General features: G+C 40.9%; 1 protein-coding gene across 1 annotated transcript in view; it reads right to left on the bottom strand.

Moving 5' to 3' along the window:
- VWA3B (von Willebrand factor A domain containing 3B) overlaps positions 1-17,769 on the bottom strand; it is a 165,626-nt gene that overhangs the window by 12,914 nt on the left and 134,943 nt on the right. The window contains exons 26-28 of the mRNA XM_030570944.1: positions 16,640-16,777; positions 15,983-16,080; positions 12,751-12,983 (exon numbers count right to left, since the gene is read on the bottom strand). Of these exons, the coding sequence (XP_030426804.1) occupies positions 12,751-12,983; positions 15,983-16,080; positions 16,640-16,777 (469 nt within the window). The remainder of the gene's footprint in view (positions 1-12,750; positions 12,984-15,982; positions 16,081-16,639; positions 16,778-17,769) is intronic.

The raw sequence follows: 17,769 nt of genomic DNA, 5'->3' as shown, positions 1-17,769 counted from the left end.
GCCCTTAAACTATGAAGATTGGGGTCTATAATAGAGTCGTCTAACTCCTTTCAAACAAGCATCTTTCACAGGGAAACTCTGCACCTATCACATGCACATACAGGCAGGCAATCTGTGACACACACACACACGAGTGATGGCATTAGGTCATATTCAGATTTCATATATGCTGATTAATATATGAAGCAATTCCCCTGAAGCCAAAAGGTATACAATACTCTTGATTTTTGTCACACTTGTACAAGGTTTTATCAGAGAAATTTAATTAAATTGTTTTGTGGTAAGAGATTTCTCCCAAGATCAATGTAGTTACATCAATGATTTGTGAAATTCCCAACGGGACAAGCCACACAAAAGTCCTGAAGCTACAGACCAAAATAAATAGTAAAATGTAGTGTATTAATAAATGTTAATGAGAATCCTGAAAAAAATACACCTAGGGCTGTCAAGTGATTAAAAAAATAATCGCGACTAATCGCATTGTTAAACAATAATAGAATACCATTTATTTAAATATTTTTGATGTTTTCTACATTTTCAAATATATTGATTTCAGTTACAACACAGAATACAAAGTGTGCAGTGCTCATGTTATATTTATTTTTATTACAAATATTTGTGCTGTGAAAAGCAAAAAATAGTATTTTTCAATTCACCTCATACAAGTACTGTAGTTCAATCTCTTTATAATGAAAGTTAACTTACAAATGTAGAATTATGTACAAAAAATAACTGCATTCAAAAATAGAACAATGTAAAACATTGTAGAACAATGTCCACTCAGTCCTACTTTTTGTTCAGACAGTCACTAAGACAAACAAGTTTGTTTACATTTACAGGAGCTAATGCTGCCTGCTTCTTGTTTACAATGTCACCTGAAAGTGAGAACAGGCGTTCTCATGGGCACTATCATGGCTGGTGTTCCAAGATACTTACGTGCCAGATGCGGTAAAGATTCATATGTCTCTTAATGTTTCAATCATTCCAGAGGACATGCATCCAGGCTAATGAGGGGTTCTGCTTGATAACTATCAAAAGCAGAGAGGACCGATGCATGTTCATTTTCATTATCTAAGTCGGATGCCACCAGCAGAAAGTTGATTTTCTATTTTGGTGGTTCAGGTTCTGTAGTTTCTGTATCAGAGTGTTGCTCTTTTAAGACTTTGAAAGCATGCTCCACACCTCGTCCCGCTCAGATTTTGGAAGACACTTCTGATTCTTAAACCTTGGGTCGAGTGCTATAGCTATCTTTAGAAACCTCACATTGGTATCTTTACATTTTGTTAAATCTGCAGTGAAAGTGTTCTTAAAACGAACAACACATGTTAGGTCATCATCCAAGATTGCTATAATATGAAATACATGGCAGAATGTGAATAAAACAGAGCAGGAGACATACAATTCTCCCCCAAGGAGTTCGGTCAAAGTTTAATTAATGTATTTTTTTTTTAATGAGTGTCATCAGCATGGAAGCATGTCCTCTGGAATGGTGGCTGAAGCATGAAGGGGCATACGAAGGTTTAGCATATCTGGCACATAAATACCTTGCAACGCCAGCTGCAAAAGTGCCAGGCGAACACCTGTTCTCAATTTCAGGTGACAATGTAAATAAGAAGCCAGAATTATCTCCTGTAAATGTAAACAAACTTGTTTGTCTTAGCAATTGGCTGAATAAGAAGTAAGACTGAGTGGACTTGTAGGCTCTAAAATTTTACATTATTTTGTTTTGGAGTGCAGTTATGTAACAAAAAAAATCTACATTTGTAAGTTTCACTTTCATGATAAAGAGATTGCACTACAGTACTTGTATGAGATGAATTGAAAAATACTAATTTTTATCATTTTTACAGTGCAAATATTTGTAATAAAAATATAAAGTGAGCACTGTACACTTTGTATTCTCTGTTGTAATTGAAATCAATAGGATTTGAAAATGTAGACCAACATCCAAAAATATATAATAAATTTCAATTAGTATTCTATTGTTTAACAGTGTGATTAAAACTGTGATTAATCATGATTAATTTTTTTTAGTCAGTCATGTGAGTTGACTGCGATTAATCAACAGCCCTGATACCTACCTCATTGTTCTCTGTATTCCATTTTGGATAGGAGAATATTTTATAGACTGTCTTTTAATCAAAATACTTTTGAAATACACAGTGTAAACCCCCGACTTCTTAAGGCAAGATAGTATCATTAACCTCCAGTGCAGACAGAGTGTGATTGTACTTCCAGTGCTGCTGAATTCTTAATTAAAAACTAGTGTTTTCTAAAGGGTTAGCTTAGGAGACATGAATGGAAATAAGTGTAATAAATCCACTATTTACTTTGAAGCTGTGCTTTTTAAGCAAATACATTGGAAGAATTGTTTAAACATCTTTGGAATGGACCAGAAGAAAACTTGGATATTTCTCCATTGCAAAGGTCAGAAAAGAAAAGCCTGTAGAGAGAAACCCTGACTGGCGGGATGGCCCGCCAGAGCAAGTGCTCAGATGGCAGAGCAAGCAAGGTGCCTTCTTCCCCAGGTCAGAGGCGAACTCACACAGGTGTGCCTCTGAACCCTGGGTCCTCACGGACGCAGGACAAGCACTGAGAGTGGGGCATGGTGAGAGAGCAGAGAGGGGCACAGAAAAGGAACTGCTGGTTGTAGAACTCAAGAACATGAGGCAGATGACTCTGTCCCACACACGCTGGGTTGGGTGTTCTGCTCACAGTTTTATGATTATGAATCCTGCTTGTGGCATTTTCCCTAATTAATGTTGGTGACTTCCCTCCTTTCATTAAAAGTTTCTTTTCTACACTCAGACTCTGTGCTTGTGAGAGGGGAAGTATTGCCTCTCAAAGGTGCCCGGGGTGGTGTGTAATTTTCACAGGTCACTGGGTGAGGGCTTGAGCCAGTTCTGTGTTGTATTGTTGAAAAGGAACCCCTAGATATTGAACCCAGCATTGGTTGCTGCCGGCTCCACCTGGCAGAAGAGTTACATAAGAATGAGTCCCAGTTGGTCAGAACTGATTCTGTTCCAAAAAGGGAGAGACCCATGCCAGGGCCTCCCCATTAAGCAGGCCCAGTACTAGCCCCACCTTAACTTAGTCTCTGATATACTCCTGGGGCTGGAGCATAAATGGAGTCTGCACTGAGTAACGAACCCATGAAACTTACTGCAGGTACCAACATATCTCTCTGGCAAAGGAACTCTGGAGCCAGACACTTGAGCCAATATAAGAGAAGCTGAGTGGTCACTCGCAGCTGCTCAGAATGCTGTAGCTTGCTCCTGCAAGGAATGATTTCCCATCTGCAGCTGTCATATTTGGTCCCTCAGTTTCTGGTTTTCTGCCTGCAGAGCACCCCTGGTGGTGTCCATACTCAGTCCAGCAGTTCAACAACGAGTCCCTGAAAAGGCCAAGACTGATCCGAGCAAGCTGCCAGGACCCATGACGTGCTCTCTCTGGTAGGCTGCAATAAAGTTATTGTTGTTGATGCTCGCAGGTGCTGGCTGGCTCTGTTGATCTGTAGTGACAGAGCAAGAGCAATGAAGATGCTTTGGTAACCTGTGAGTTGAAGTGTTCAGGAGACAGCCAAGATTCTGATCTCGATGAAGTTGATGAAATGCAGTGAGTAGAGGAGCGACTGGGAGAGCATACATATTATTCAGTGAAACAAACATTTATTTTATACCTATTAGGAATATTTGAAGAATAGATAAAATCATAAGCAAAAAACCTTATAACTCATATCATGCAACATGTTCTGCAAGAATCAGGTGGGCCCATTGACTCCAGGGAAGTGATAGTGCAAAACTCCAGTGTAAAGGGGAGTCTTCACTGCTTTCAGTACCCTCAGAGGTCTAATCATAATTCCCTTAATGTATTAACCTAAAACTTTCTCTTAATGTATTATCATTTCCCACATATGCATCTTAATAGGTTCGCTATTAATAGGAGTGTGATCTTAAGGATAAATAATTATTTATGAAGCCCTGGTGTTTTAAAGCTATATAAAATACCAAGGTCTCTGCTGTCTCTGCTCACAGTATAAATTAGACCATTAACACAATGAATTGATGGTGAGGAAAAAGGGTGAACCAAAACAGTCAGAATACTATTTTCCAGCTCAAAATAGATTGCATATATTGTTTTGCTTTTTCTTGAGCAGAGAAAGTGGGTTTTAAAACAGTCATACCAGCCAGGTGCTGGAGTGGTGGAATACCAGCTGAAAGAAAGCTGTTTTAAGGAGACATTTAAAGAAGGAAATTTAGGTGTATAAGAAGGAAGAGCTCTAAGCTTGACAAGAAAAAGAGATACAGAGTAATAAGTGGAAGAAAGAGGGAAAAGAAAAGAAAACACCAACTGCTCCAAGGCATGGAACATTCATAGGGCAAATCAAATGTGCAAATCCCTCCCCCCCCCACAGGTAACGGCACTCAGTTCCACAGAAAATTACTTCTTGTGTGCACTTCTGCACACATTTACATGCAAACAACCTCAGTCACCAGGCAGCAAGCACCTGCTTCTTAAAAATGGTTACTTATTTTGAATTGCCATGGAAACATCACCACACACTTTGGTATATTTTCTAGATTTTTAGAATACATTTTAATAACTTTATTCATATCCTTCATGCATACCCATCAGTGGCACTGAGTGATTGTGAAGATATAAATTTCTTCTCCTTTCACAACCTACAGAGGACCCATTGCATGTCCCAGTAAAGCCAATGGAAGACTCCAATTTATTTCAGTAGGAAGTGGATGAGACCTGTAGACACTCCATCTCTGTAAATCTCCCTATAAAAACCTTCCTTTTCCTAGTAGCTTATAGTTTACTTTCTCCATAAAGCATGTTATCCTCTGTAGGAGGGTTTCCACAAGTACATTTCTCTGTATACAAATTTATTTTGAGCTACAACAGCATTCTTCAAAAGTATCACAAAATACTTCATAGTGAGACACACCATAGATATATTATTTGGAGTTGGATACAGAAGCTTCTTAGTGAGGCAAAATAGAAAGTCATAAGGAATACAGAGAAGAATAAAATAAAATAAAATAAAATATTTTTTTTATATTATTAGTGACTTCTATTAAAATAGTGCCTAATGGCCAACCAAAAATGGGACTCCACTATGCTAAGTCATCAATGACTTAGATGTTGGCATAGAAAGCACGCTTACTAAGTTTGCAGATAATACCAAAATGGGAGTGATTGCAACTGCTTTGGAAGACAGGATCATAATTCAAAATGATCTGGACAAATTGGAGAAATGGTCTGAGGTAAACCGGATGAAGTTTAATAAAGACAAATGCAAAGTGCTCCACTTAGGAAGAAACAATCAGTTTCACACATACAAAATGGGAAGAGACTGTCTAGGAAGGAGTACGGCAGAAAGGGATCTAGGGATTATAGTGGACCACAAGCTAAATATGAGCCAATAGTGTGATGCTGTTGCAAAAAAAGCAAACGTGATTCTGGGATGCATTAAAAGGTGTGTGTGAGCAAGACACGAGAAGTCATTCTTCCACTTTACTCTGTGCTGGTTAGGCCTCAACTGGAGTATTGTATCCAGTTCTGGGCACTGCATTTCAAGAAAGATGTGGAGAAACTGGAGAGGGTCCAGAGAAGAGCAACAAGAATGATTAAAGGTCTTGAGAACATGACCTACGAAGGAAGGCTGAAGGAATTGGGTTTGTTTAGTTTGGAAAAGAGAAGACTGAGAGGGGACATGATAGCAGTTTTCAGGTATCCAAAAGGGTGTCATCAGGAGGAGGGAGAAAACTTATTCACCTTAGCTTCCAAGGATAGAACAAGAAGCAATGGGCTTAAACTGCAGCAAGGGAAGTTTAGGTTGGACATTAGGAAAAAGTTCCTAACTGTCAGGGTGGTTAAACACTGGAATAAATTGCCTAGGGAGGTTGTGGAATCTCCATCTCTGGAGATATTTACGAGTAGGTTAGATAAATGTCTATTAGGGATGGTCTAGACAGTATTTGGTCCTGCCATGAGGGCAGAGGACTGGACTCGATGACTTCTCGAGGTCCCTTCCAGTGCTAGAATCTATGAATCTATGAATAAGCTCTTTACAAATACGGAGTAATAGACAGTCCTTGCCCCAAACAGCTTACAATCTAAATAATGATGCCCATCTCTAAAGTTTCTGAGCACCTCAACTTGCTAGTATACTTGCCAACAAATTTAAGTGATGGGTGAATATAGGATGTGGACAAAGGCACTAATGGGGAAAGAAAGGAAAAAGCAACTGTGGATTAGGATTAATTGTAGGCTAAAAAAATATGAAGGTAAAAATGGAAAAGAGAAAGCATAGTAGCTTAGGAGAGGGAGTTCCATGGGAGGGAGAGAGAGGACATCAACATGCAGGGCCAGATTAACCTTTCGAGGACTCAGTGTCACACATTTGGGGCCTCTATGGGGGCATGGCATGGGGAGATGGGTCCCCAGAGCTAGGGGCCAGCCCAGGGCAATGGGGCATTGCATGGCAGAGGTGAGCCCAGTGCGAGGCACTATTTACAAACCAGAAGACACAGGCCTGCCCGGCCCTGAGCTGCCAGCATGCCAACTTCCCCTCGGGGGTGGGCCCATGCCACACCACACAGCCCCCCTGCCCAACCCCCCTCCCTGACTCCCTATATCCAGCACCTCCCTGGACCCGCTATGCCCAGTGCCAGCCCCCCAGAAACCCCACCACCACAAATGCACAACACCCTGCACACCACCACCCCTACCCAGTGCCCCCCTGCCCAAAGTTCCACAACTGCCCAACAGCCCACATAGTACTGCCACTCCCTAGCACCCCAACACACACAGATCTCCCCCACCCAGCCCTGCCTGCCTGGTGCTGTTACCTGCAGTGGAGTTGGTGTTTCCTTGCAGAGGAGTGGGGGTAGGGGGGGCACGTGGGAGCCGCCGACTTTCCCATCCTGCTGCTTCTGCAGAGCGGCAGGAAGAAGCAGGCCCCAGAAGGCCCAAAGCAGACAGTCATTGGATCGGCAGCAGCTGAGGACTCCTCTCTGCCCCCGGGTGAAGGGAGGGGACACAGGGTGTGGAGGAGCCAACAGGCAGGGGTAGGGGGTGGAAAGAAACCCTGGGCTGGCTGAATGGCCGAGAGGTGTTAGCAGCTTGGTGCGCAGTGTAAGTGGAGTGGGCCACGCTGCGGCCGCTTTTGAGCATGGGCCCAGTGCCATGGCGCCGCTATAAAGTTGGTACTGTCAACATGCAGACTGAGTTCATGGCGAAGAGGAGAATATATGATATACATGGTCCTATTTTCAAAAGTGCTGAGCTTCTGTAGCTCCCACTGAAGTCACTGGAACCAAAACTGAGGGAGCTCAGCACTTCCGAAAACCATGCCAATATACATATCAGGTCACCACCTAGATACACAAAATGGCCATTTTGACTCTTCTTGTGAAATTGTAAGCTAAGAGTCAGGAATCTGAAGCTCCACCATGTGTTGCTATGAAAATATTAGTCAAGTGAGAGAAATAACTATACCCTGGAAAGTTGAAGGCATCTGATCATATAGTGCAGTTTATTGAACAAAGTTTGTTGATAAAATAGTGAAAGCCCCAGCAAGCTTGCTGTTATCTTGAAAAAATTGAAGACATGCTGTCAAATCTATATTCCCTACTATGTATTATTCACAGATATCATATTATTTTCTTTACTCAGTGCATACAGTTTCCAGAAACCTTCTGAAAAAGTTATAAATAAGCCATTTGTCTCTTGCTACCTGAATCTGGACAGAAATGAGACTGGATAAAAATCACATTACTATATCAACTGATCTACACTTTGTTCCATGGCACATCTGCCTTTTCCCCTCTCTATGGCAAAACAGCTGACTACTGGTTTAACACATTTCTTTTTCAGGTGAATAAAGTGCCATGACAGGAGTGAGAATATTTTTGAGGCATTAGCCTATAAACAAAATCTCAATCCAGAGGCCTCTCAATAGTCCTTTACTATACACAGCTGCACTAAATGATAGATTCAAGCTGAGATGAACTGACATCAATGGCTAATTAAACAAGCCATGACCAACAAATGGGAGCACTCTGCTTTATTACAATGACATTATCCAAATGCTAAATGAGCTATGGGAAATAAGAAATGGAAATGAGCGTGTCCGTGGAAATATAAATAGCTAATGGGGGGAAGCAAGTCCATCCACTAGTTTGCCAGTTGTCACAGTTTCCCTCTTGAACAGCTCTGAAGGCAGCACCCTGCTAGCAGCAGCGCAGAAGTAAGGGTGGCAATACTATACCATGTCATCCTTTCTTCTGCACTGCTGCCTTCAGAACTGGACAGCTGGAGAATGGCGGCTGCTGATGGAGGGCCCAGCCCTGCAGGCAGCAGCGCAGAAGTAAGGGTGACAATACAATACCATACCATACCATCTTTACTTCTGCACTGCTGGTTGCGGTGGCTCTGCCTTCAGAACTGGGATCCCAGCCAACAGCTGCCACTTTCTGGCTGTCCAGCTCTGAAGGCAGGACACCACCAGCAGCACAGAAGTAAGGGTAGCAGTACTGCAACCCCCCACGCACACAATAACTTTCCAACCTTCCCCAAAAAATTCCTTTTTGGGTCAGGACCCCTAAAATTACAACACTCTGAAATTTCAGATTTAAATAGCTGAAATCATGAAATTTATTATTTAAAAATCCCATGACCGTGAAATTGATCAAATTGGACTGTGAATTTGGTAGGGCCCCAGTGATAGGGTTCACTCACCACTGTGGTGCTCCTGCTGGCTGTCCCAGGGATTAGTTCTGCTAGCCAGTGCGCCCTCTTCTGGTGCTCTCTCACCCACCCTCACTTCTGCTCCTGGAACGGTGTCGTTCAAAGGACCACGGCATCTTCTGCAGGACACAGCCCTGCGGCCACATCACACTCTGTTATCTCCCCTTCTGGGGGAACTGCAGTCCACTGTCCAACCACTTCCCTCAATGGCAACTGCAGCCAGTTGTCTGGCCACTTCCTCAGCGGCAGGCAGGGGGCAGGTGGAGACCCAGGCTCGCCAACTACTCTGGGTCCCGGCCCAGGGACCCTGTAGATGGCTGCCACTTTCTACATCCCCTCCAACTCCTCAGTTCACTTCCCTGGGTCACTTCTCCATGGCCCTCAGTACCCTCTTCTCTCTTGCCTCAGGACCCCAGCCTGCAAATCCCTGCAGCCAACAAGGAGCCATCTTTTGCTTCCCCGTCCCCCAGTCATTGGTAGCAGCTCTGCTCTGTTCAGGTGCTGGCACTCCTTCCTCCTGCTAGGAGCCTGAATTTTCCTCCTCGAGTTCCAGGCAGCTAATGACCTTGCTCTGCCCTGCAGCTCTTCTATTTCGGGTCTACCAGGCCCCGACTGGCTGCTCCTCACATCCCCTCTCTAATTGGCTGTCTCCTGCGCAGCCTCTCTAGGACCCTCTCTAATTGGCTGCCTGCTGTACAGCCTCCCTAGGGTTCTATTAACCCCTTATGGGCCAGTGTGGGGCAGATGCCCCATCACAAAACCCAGTCATGGAGTCCATATTCATTCAAGTCAATGGATGTTTTTCGTGAGTAAGGAAAGGCCTGGGCCACTGATTACATGCAATCAGGTAACAGTCAAGAATATTTTAGCTGAAAATATGCTGGCTTGTAGACATTTCAAAATGTTCTAACAAGTTTGCTTTAGTACATTCACACAGTACCCAAAAGCAGTGAATATATTAGGCTTCATCAAGTAGATTTTTCCAGTTGAATAAATTTACCTTGCTAGCTAGGTTTGTACTGTATTGTACAACTCTTATTCATGCTAGGGAGCTCCTACTCCCTCTAGTAATCCCACTGAAATCTATGAAATGTTGAAATGTACGTATGAAATCTATGGGACTACTTATGTGAGCAAGTGTACACCAACACAAGCAAGGGTTGCACATTCTGGCTCTATGAGTGATCAACCAAAGCCAGACATTTGAGGACTGGGTAGACTAGCTACAAAGACACTGAAAGTGTATCTCAAGAAAACTGATGTGAACATCTCAAATTGGGAGGCACAAGCACTAACTGACCCCAATGGAGCCACAGGAGGCATCAGGCAGTGGCCCGCTTTGAGAAGCGCCTTGCCCTTGAAGCTGAAAAGCGAAAGAGGAGGAAGGAAAAAGAAAGAACTTTCTCCCAGCAGGCAGCTGATGGACCAGGAAACATCTACACCTACCGCGGGCGGGTCTGTGGTTCCAGGATGGGACTCCTGAGTCATCTCAAGACCCAGATGTAAATCCACAGTAGAGATCATCCTTGAATCGAGGGATCGCCAATGATGATGAGGCTAGCCTGGTTTTTAAAAAGGAGGCACTTTTTCATGGTACCAAGTATTTCTCCCATATTACACTAGTGTGAATGGGCTAGAGAAAATATGTCACACAATTATGAACAAGAAGTTCTTGTACTACAGGCAAACAATCAGGAGTATTGAGTAATTTGTTTTCATACAAATGAAAAGACATTAAAATTACTCAGGTATTAGAAACTATGTGGGAGGATTATAAACCTTTTAAATAAACCAATGCCCAATTCAATAGACTGCCTTCAGAAATCAAGCAATCAAGCAATAAATGTAACCTCGTTACTGTAGGATGTATTCAGGCTATTATAAATTATTAGTTTGTTTTTAACTATTAATGGAATTTACAACTATTCAAAAAATTTCTTTTGAATTGCTGAGATGGTGAACTCCTTTTTAAATAAGCCTTTAACAAGAACAATTAAGAAGTACTAAAGACTTTGAAAAATAATGGCAAACAGCAATGAACAGCACACTTGGAAAGTTTGAACATATAAATAAAAGGCTTTTGGGTGTCTAAAGATCATCATCTTAAGGTGCTAAGGGACAGATTTTAATAGGCATTTAAGTGTCTAAAGATATAGATAGGCATCTAGTGGGATGTTCAAAAGTACCTAAGCAGATTGGGTGCCTAACTAATAAAGCAAATGTGGTACTGAACTTTAAAAAAGGAAAGCAGAGTAATCCTGGGAACTAGTATTAGGTAAATCTAACTTCAATCTTTAGTAAAATAATGAACTAATATTAACCCCCTAACACATAACAGACACACATGATCCATTCTTCATGAGGTAGCAAGCAATTCCAGAATGAAAGGGTTAGGAAAAAATGTAAATATCTAGGGACAGATTTTCAAAGGTATATAGGCACCTAAAGATGCAGATAAGCACTTTTAAAAATCCCCGTAGGTGCCTAGGAAATCAACAGGATCTTAGGCCTTTAAAATCTAGTCTCTAGAGATTAATGGAACACCACATTCATAGGACGCAGCTCTGCAATGCTCACTCATGCGGATGAGCACTTACTCATGCAAGTGATCCCATTGGTTTAAACAGAAGCATTTGTCTAAGTGCGTATTAGTATGAGTAAGGGTTGCAAAGATGGGATCTCAATAAGCAGCACATTTAGCACCAGACTGTTAACTACTGTAAACTGCCAGATTACACCAGATGAGGATCTGGCCCATGAGACAAAAATGATACCAGGGAAACTTGGGGGTTTTATTATTATTATTTTTTAAATAGCACTAAAATAAATAGTGGATATATGGAATAAACTACATGCAGTATGTCTGGCGTTTAGTAACATATTGACACTGGTTCCCAAATTTTCATTTGCAAAATTAATTCAAATTTTCTTAGCTATGATAAGCACTATCATATACACTGAAAACTGACTGAACACCTGCAAACGAAGAGTAACTATACTCAACAATGTGTCAAGCTGTGAGAATGCATTCAAAGAAATCCTGTAGGGAACAGTGTATGGACCAGTTTTATATAAAATCTTTATTAACTGTATGAATATCAGAGGTTCTCCTACACTTCCATCCATTCTGAGACACAAAGGGGTATGCAAAAAAAAATGGTAAAGCCAATGGTGCCATAAAAAGGGGACTCTGCAGCATGTTCCACTTCATGCTACCTAGAAGAATCTTCTTTGTGGGACTCAGATGGCCAAGGCTCTGCAGATCTGGGTAAGGCATGGCCGGGATGGGCCAAGGTGACAGCCACTCTCCTCAGATTCATCCTTCCTTCAACCTGCAGGGAATTAGTAACAGAAGAGGCTAATGGGATCTCATGTTCATTCACCCTCTGCACATTGCAATACTGGGGAGTTCAGAGACATCTTCCGGCAGGGAGCCAGTCATGATATGGCTTCTGAGGAAGCTGTGCTGCTGCAAGGATGGTCAGAAATCTGGGCAGTACTGCAGAATAATGCTACTACAGGACCAGACAGATGTAGACAAACTGGATGGAATTGATACAAGAGCAACAAAAGATGAGTACTGATTTATGAGGAAAGATCAAAAGAGCAACATACAAATAGCTTGACTTGATGTCTGAGGAGTAAACATAAAAAATATCTGGAGGGTCTAGGTAAATAGCCAGGATGTAGAGAAAGTTGCTTAAGGCTGACACCAAGGGACGTAACTAGTATAAATAGACAAAAATCAAGAAAGCAATCTCATCCTGATGCTGAGATTAGCTAGTCTGTGGAATAGTCTCCCAATGAAAATGGTGGAAACTTCATCCTTTGAAACATTTGAAACTAGACTGGACAAACCTCCAGAAAATATACTGCAGGGACCTTTCTGTAGTGGCAGGGGAATGGACTAAATGACCCAAAAGGTCAGTTCCATCTCTAATCTTTATGATTTTATGACTTGACCAAATAATTTGTTCCCCACTTCTTTACCTTCAGTTTCCTCTTTGTCACTAGGCAGTGAATTCCTTTCTTTGTTTTTCATTTCCCTCCTGGAGATAAACAGAAGATCATCAGAGTCTGAAGTCTTCTCCCTGGGATGCTTTTTGCTTTCTACTTTCCCTTTTTTTTTCTTTTTACCCCCATCTTCTTTCAATTTTTCTCCCTTTTCTTCTTCTTCTTGTGGAGATGAGTTCTGGATGGATTTCTCAGCCTGTACATTTGGGCTAGAAATGGAAGAGAAGATTCACTGATAAACATCTGTGTGTGTAAATGTGGTATATCATGCTATTTCAAAACATTCATCTTTATTTTATTATTCTAACACTTTGTATGTCATCTTTCCCCACCTTCCACTGTGTTGATAAGAAAAAGACTCATTGTGCTGAGAACAGCCTTGTGAAGTCACCAGAGTTGGAAGAATGAGCCTGAAGTTAAGCATCACAGTGCAGATCTTTTTAGAATGCCTCACATAACAAGTTTCAGGTAGGAACACATGACTGACTAAACTCCCTGAAAACAGAGGCTATAATGGAAATGTTGACACAATCTTTATTCAAGCAGTGCAAATGGCCTAGCCAGCATTAGTACTGATTAACGTGCAGCTAATGAAATACAACTGTCTAATGATTTTTAATGCACTGTTTCTCATAAAAGAGGAAAACACTCATTAGACACTGTGTGCTAGACTACAATAAGCAAGGAATATACAGTAACGTCATGGATAACGTTGAATCTTTACGATTCAATCAGTGAATTAAGTTAGTCAATGCCTGGAAGAGGACAGGATGCATATCTACATGACATAAAAGTAAAGTGTTAAATAATATGGGAGAAACTGTTAACTTCAATGAGAACATTATTCCATTTACAAGTACAGTATCTTAATGGAAAACAATAAAATATTGTAGAGAGAGTTTACTCACAAAAGGGGAAAATTCTGCACTAGTAATTGTGTTAATCTGAGGCCACCTTCTCCTATCTCAGAGAAAACAATTCTATAGAGATGTAAAGCCCCAGCTATCAAAGAGGCAGCATTGCTTAATGGATAGAGCACTGGACTAGGACTCAGAAAAGCTGGGTTGAATGCCCTGTTCTGTTACTCATCTGCTGGGTGACCTGGACAAGCCTCCTAACTCTCACCTCAGTTTCCCCATTTGTAAAATAGGGATTACGATACTGTTCTCTTTTGTAAATCACTTTGAGATCTAATGATGAAAAGCACTGCATTTAGAGATCGATATTATATTACCAAGAAGCAGGAGGAAAAAACACAACCACAAGAGACAGATCTAGCCAGGCTCCAACCCGTTCATAAAACAGACTAAAAATGCAGCAGTATTAGAGATATGTATAGAAAAATATAGATTATTTAGGCGGGATGGACAGATGAGTAGCATGAAAGAAGAGGAAAGACTACAACAAATATTATTGCCAGCACATAATTTCCTTTCTTTTCTCATCCTAATCTAAAAAGCAAAATTCAATACAGCAAAGCCAACAAGAGTAGTGAGTAGCACAAATACGGAGGTGCTTAGGACTGCTTGGGGCTGGCTGGCTTGATGACTGAGCCAGCCAACTCAGAGTGAATGACTGAATGGATGTGAAGGAGAGAGGGATGGAATTAATGATGTTTACGGGGAAAGAAAAAACAAAATTCCATAGGATTCTTGAATGGAATCCATGATCATCTTTTTATCCATGACAAACAACCAGTCTTAAGGGAGGCAGTGTGGCTTAGTAGTTAGAGCACTGGATTGGGACTCAGAAGACCTGGATTCTATTCTTGGTTCTGTCACTAGCCAGCTGGGTGATGTTAGGCAAGTCACTTCACCTTTCTGTGCCAGTTTTCCCATCTGTAAATGGGGATAATTATATTAATCTCTTCTATAAAGTGCTTTGAGATCTATGAATGAAAAATATACAAGAGTTAAGTGGTTTTGATCACTATAGCCATTGACTGCGGCCAATGGGAGCTGCAGGGGTGGCACCTGTGGGCAGAGGCAGAGTGCAGAGTCACCTAGCCACACCTCCACCTAGGAGCAGCAGAAACATGTCACTGCTTGTAGGGAGCCACCAAGGTGAGCACCACCTGGCTCTGGCACCACAAAATGCCGGTTTCTAGAGTTTTCCGGTTTATAAAGTCCTGGAAAACACAGCTTTTACTGTACCATGTTCTTTATCAGCAATGTCACTGTGGCCTTGATCAGAGAGGAAATGAAGACGGAATCTTTGGGCTCTAGAACCCTATATAATATGAGGGATAGCTGAGTGAGCCTCTTCCCATCTCTAGGTGTTTCTGACTCCGCCCTAAATAACTTCTTCAAAGGAGGAATGAAGGGGGAAGGAAAATTCTGTTCTGGTTTTGGGTGGGAAGTATTAATGCTTTGATTTATCTGGTTTCTCCTCTTTCTCTGGCTAGATTTTGATGGGGGTGAACACTTTCCCCCAAACATATCTGAAGCCATAGGAAAGAAGGAATCTCTCTTGCTTCATTGATCAGGTTTATATATTCCACAGGGATTTCATGTTCTCTCTTCTTTGGAGAGGGGAGAGTAGGAGCCACTGCCTCAATACTTAAAGCCCAGAACAGGGTTTCTACCAAACAACACACAGCCTGCTAATGAACTCTGAAATCTATCACTTCCCAGGGATACTTCAAATGGATTCATGGCTCAGGCTATGTAAAGGCCAAACAGAAACCGAAATTTACCTGGAAACCAATATACGTCCTATTCTAATCAGCAAACATCAGCTGAGATCTACATAAGTTCACCCTCTTCAAGCCATTCCCCAGACTCAAGCTCAATAAGACACTGAGTAGTCTAAATACATTTCATAATTTGAAGCACAAGTTCATATCACAAAACACATCTTAAAATAAAAATTTTCTCACTTCGAACTTCCTGTTATTAAGAACCAAACTAGTAGCTCCCATGAGTCCTTCCCAAACTGATACAGTGCAGTTCCCTGGCAGGGAACTTTAAAAGCGTGAAGTAGACAATTAATAACCATCACATCCAAACACTTAGTGGATCAGACACACATGGTGATGTGTCCAGGACCACCCGACCTGACTGAACCCTGTTCTAGTTTAAAAATCTACTTGTTATTGTATTAGATATGGAAAATCTAAAGCAAAAGTGAATACAAAATATGCTTCTCTTCCCCCCTATATTTTAGAATGCACATAGAAGTTTACATATTTCAGTTCAAACATACTCACAGAAGGCAATCCACCATATGGGCCATTCTTATATAACGGCAGGAACAGGCATACTTTGTTTGGCTGATTTTAATAAGTCCACTTCGTATACAATGTTTCTGCAATAACACAATCAAATTAATCCAGTTTAGATCAGTGACTTCTAAACCTCAGAAACAGCAGTTAAGAATAAAGGAACGCATAAAGAAAACAGGCACTTTGGTGCAACTGTAAGAAGCATCTGAAAAACCAAGATGACAATTTCCTAATGATAAGTACAATTTCTTTATAAAACACAATGAGAAAAAAAAAGATAAAATTACCATAATAATCTCCAACAAACAAAGGTAACAAAACACACTAAAAATAGTTTTATCTTATCCCATCAAAAACAATTCTTATTCTTCACATTTGCAGTCTGGAGCCTGTAAAAGCCAATAAACGGATTATGGAGAATAGACTAATGTTTGATTTAAGGATAAATTATTTTACACTCCTTATTAGTTTGTCCATTATGTTGGCCCAATACTTGGCTCTGAAATTTGATTTGATTTTGGTTAGCTGGATGGGTGAAAGGAACAATGTGCTCTTTAGCCAGGCCAGTTATTTCTGCCTCATCAAAACCAGAATTACAATAATGCCATGGCAAACTTCGTATTCTTTCACAGGTCTACTTACTTTCTTATTGCTGTACTTCAAAACTGTGTAGAGTTTATCATCTGCTTCAGCTCTTTTGGGTGTTGCTATAACAACAGCAGGCATATAATAATCATTTCCTGTTTGTGTCCCAGTTCTGGCAAATACATAGTCTCCAACCTGTGTACCAGAAAAGAATTAGGTTGCAAGAGCTTCACAGCATACCAGTTTAAAACGATGGTTTGACTGTACAAAACAACATGCTAATCCATTCTAATGGCTTAAAATGGAACTCTAGAGGAAAATACAAAGGTACCAATCATGCCATGTGCTGACTACCTTCAACTCCCACTGGATCAGCACCTCACAGGATCATGCCTTAAATCAGTATCCTATGGCAACATCCTACAGAATTTCAGAGGGATCAAGCTAACAGGCTGCTAAAGAAATTATTCCAACCCTTCATCCCTTAGAATTTAACAGAGAATTATATTTGTTTACGTTTTTGAAACACCAGAAGGAATTCTGTAAGAGGAATATAATTTTTAATTGAATTATGTAAGATGATTTTTAAAACCCTCCAGAAAGATTATAATTTTCTATTAAACCTGACAGGACACTTGCAGAATTGGACTCTCCACACAGAATACAGAGACATACTATTAATATCGGCAGGAGTTCCTTACGTTATACAGGGAAAGAATCAAGTCCCTGGTTTTAACTGTAACCAAGGCAGGGTACACCATTGCTTTTTGTACCCATCATTCCTGTCTCTGCTAAAATAAGCCTTATTTGAAAGAAGAATTGTGATAATAGACAATTACCTAGCTAACAAATACAGAAATGGAATATGACTTTTTCTTCATTACCGTTCTTTGGGGTAAGTAAATGGTTTTTTTTTGTTGGATTAAGCATATACAATGAAAAATAAATGGCTAGAGCCTGCTGTATGTTATAGTGTGAGTAAAAGGCTCTGTTAGGTTCCTATGCTGTGAGTGTAAATTAATTATGTGTATTGTTGGGAAACAGTAAGACCACTTGTGCTGAGTGACTTGCCAAAAATACCATTTTAGAGGGAACTCATATATATTTCTGATATACAAATATGTGTGATTTTAAAGAGCAAAGATTCTAAACTCTTATCACATATCATGTAATAACAAGTGACAAAC

This window comes from Gopherus evgoodei, chromosome 1 (assembly GCF_007399415.2).
Source record: "Gopherus evgoodei ecotype Sinaloan lineage chromosome 1, rGopEvg1_v1.p, whole genome shotgun sequence".
Classification (NCBI taxonomy): domain Eukaryota; kingdom Metazoa; phylum Chordata; order Testudines; family Testudinidae; genus Gopherus; species Gopherus evgoodei.
The sequence above is the reverse complement of the archived record's forward strand: the minus strand, read 5'-3'. Positions and strand labels throughout refer to the sequence as shown.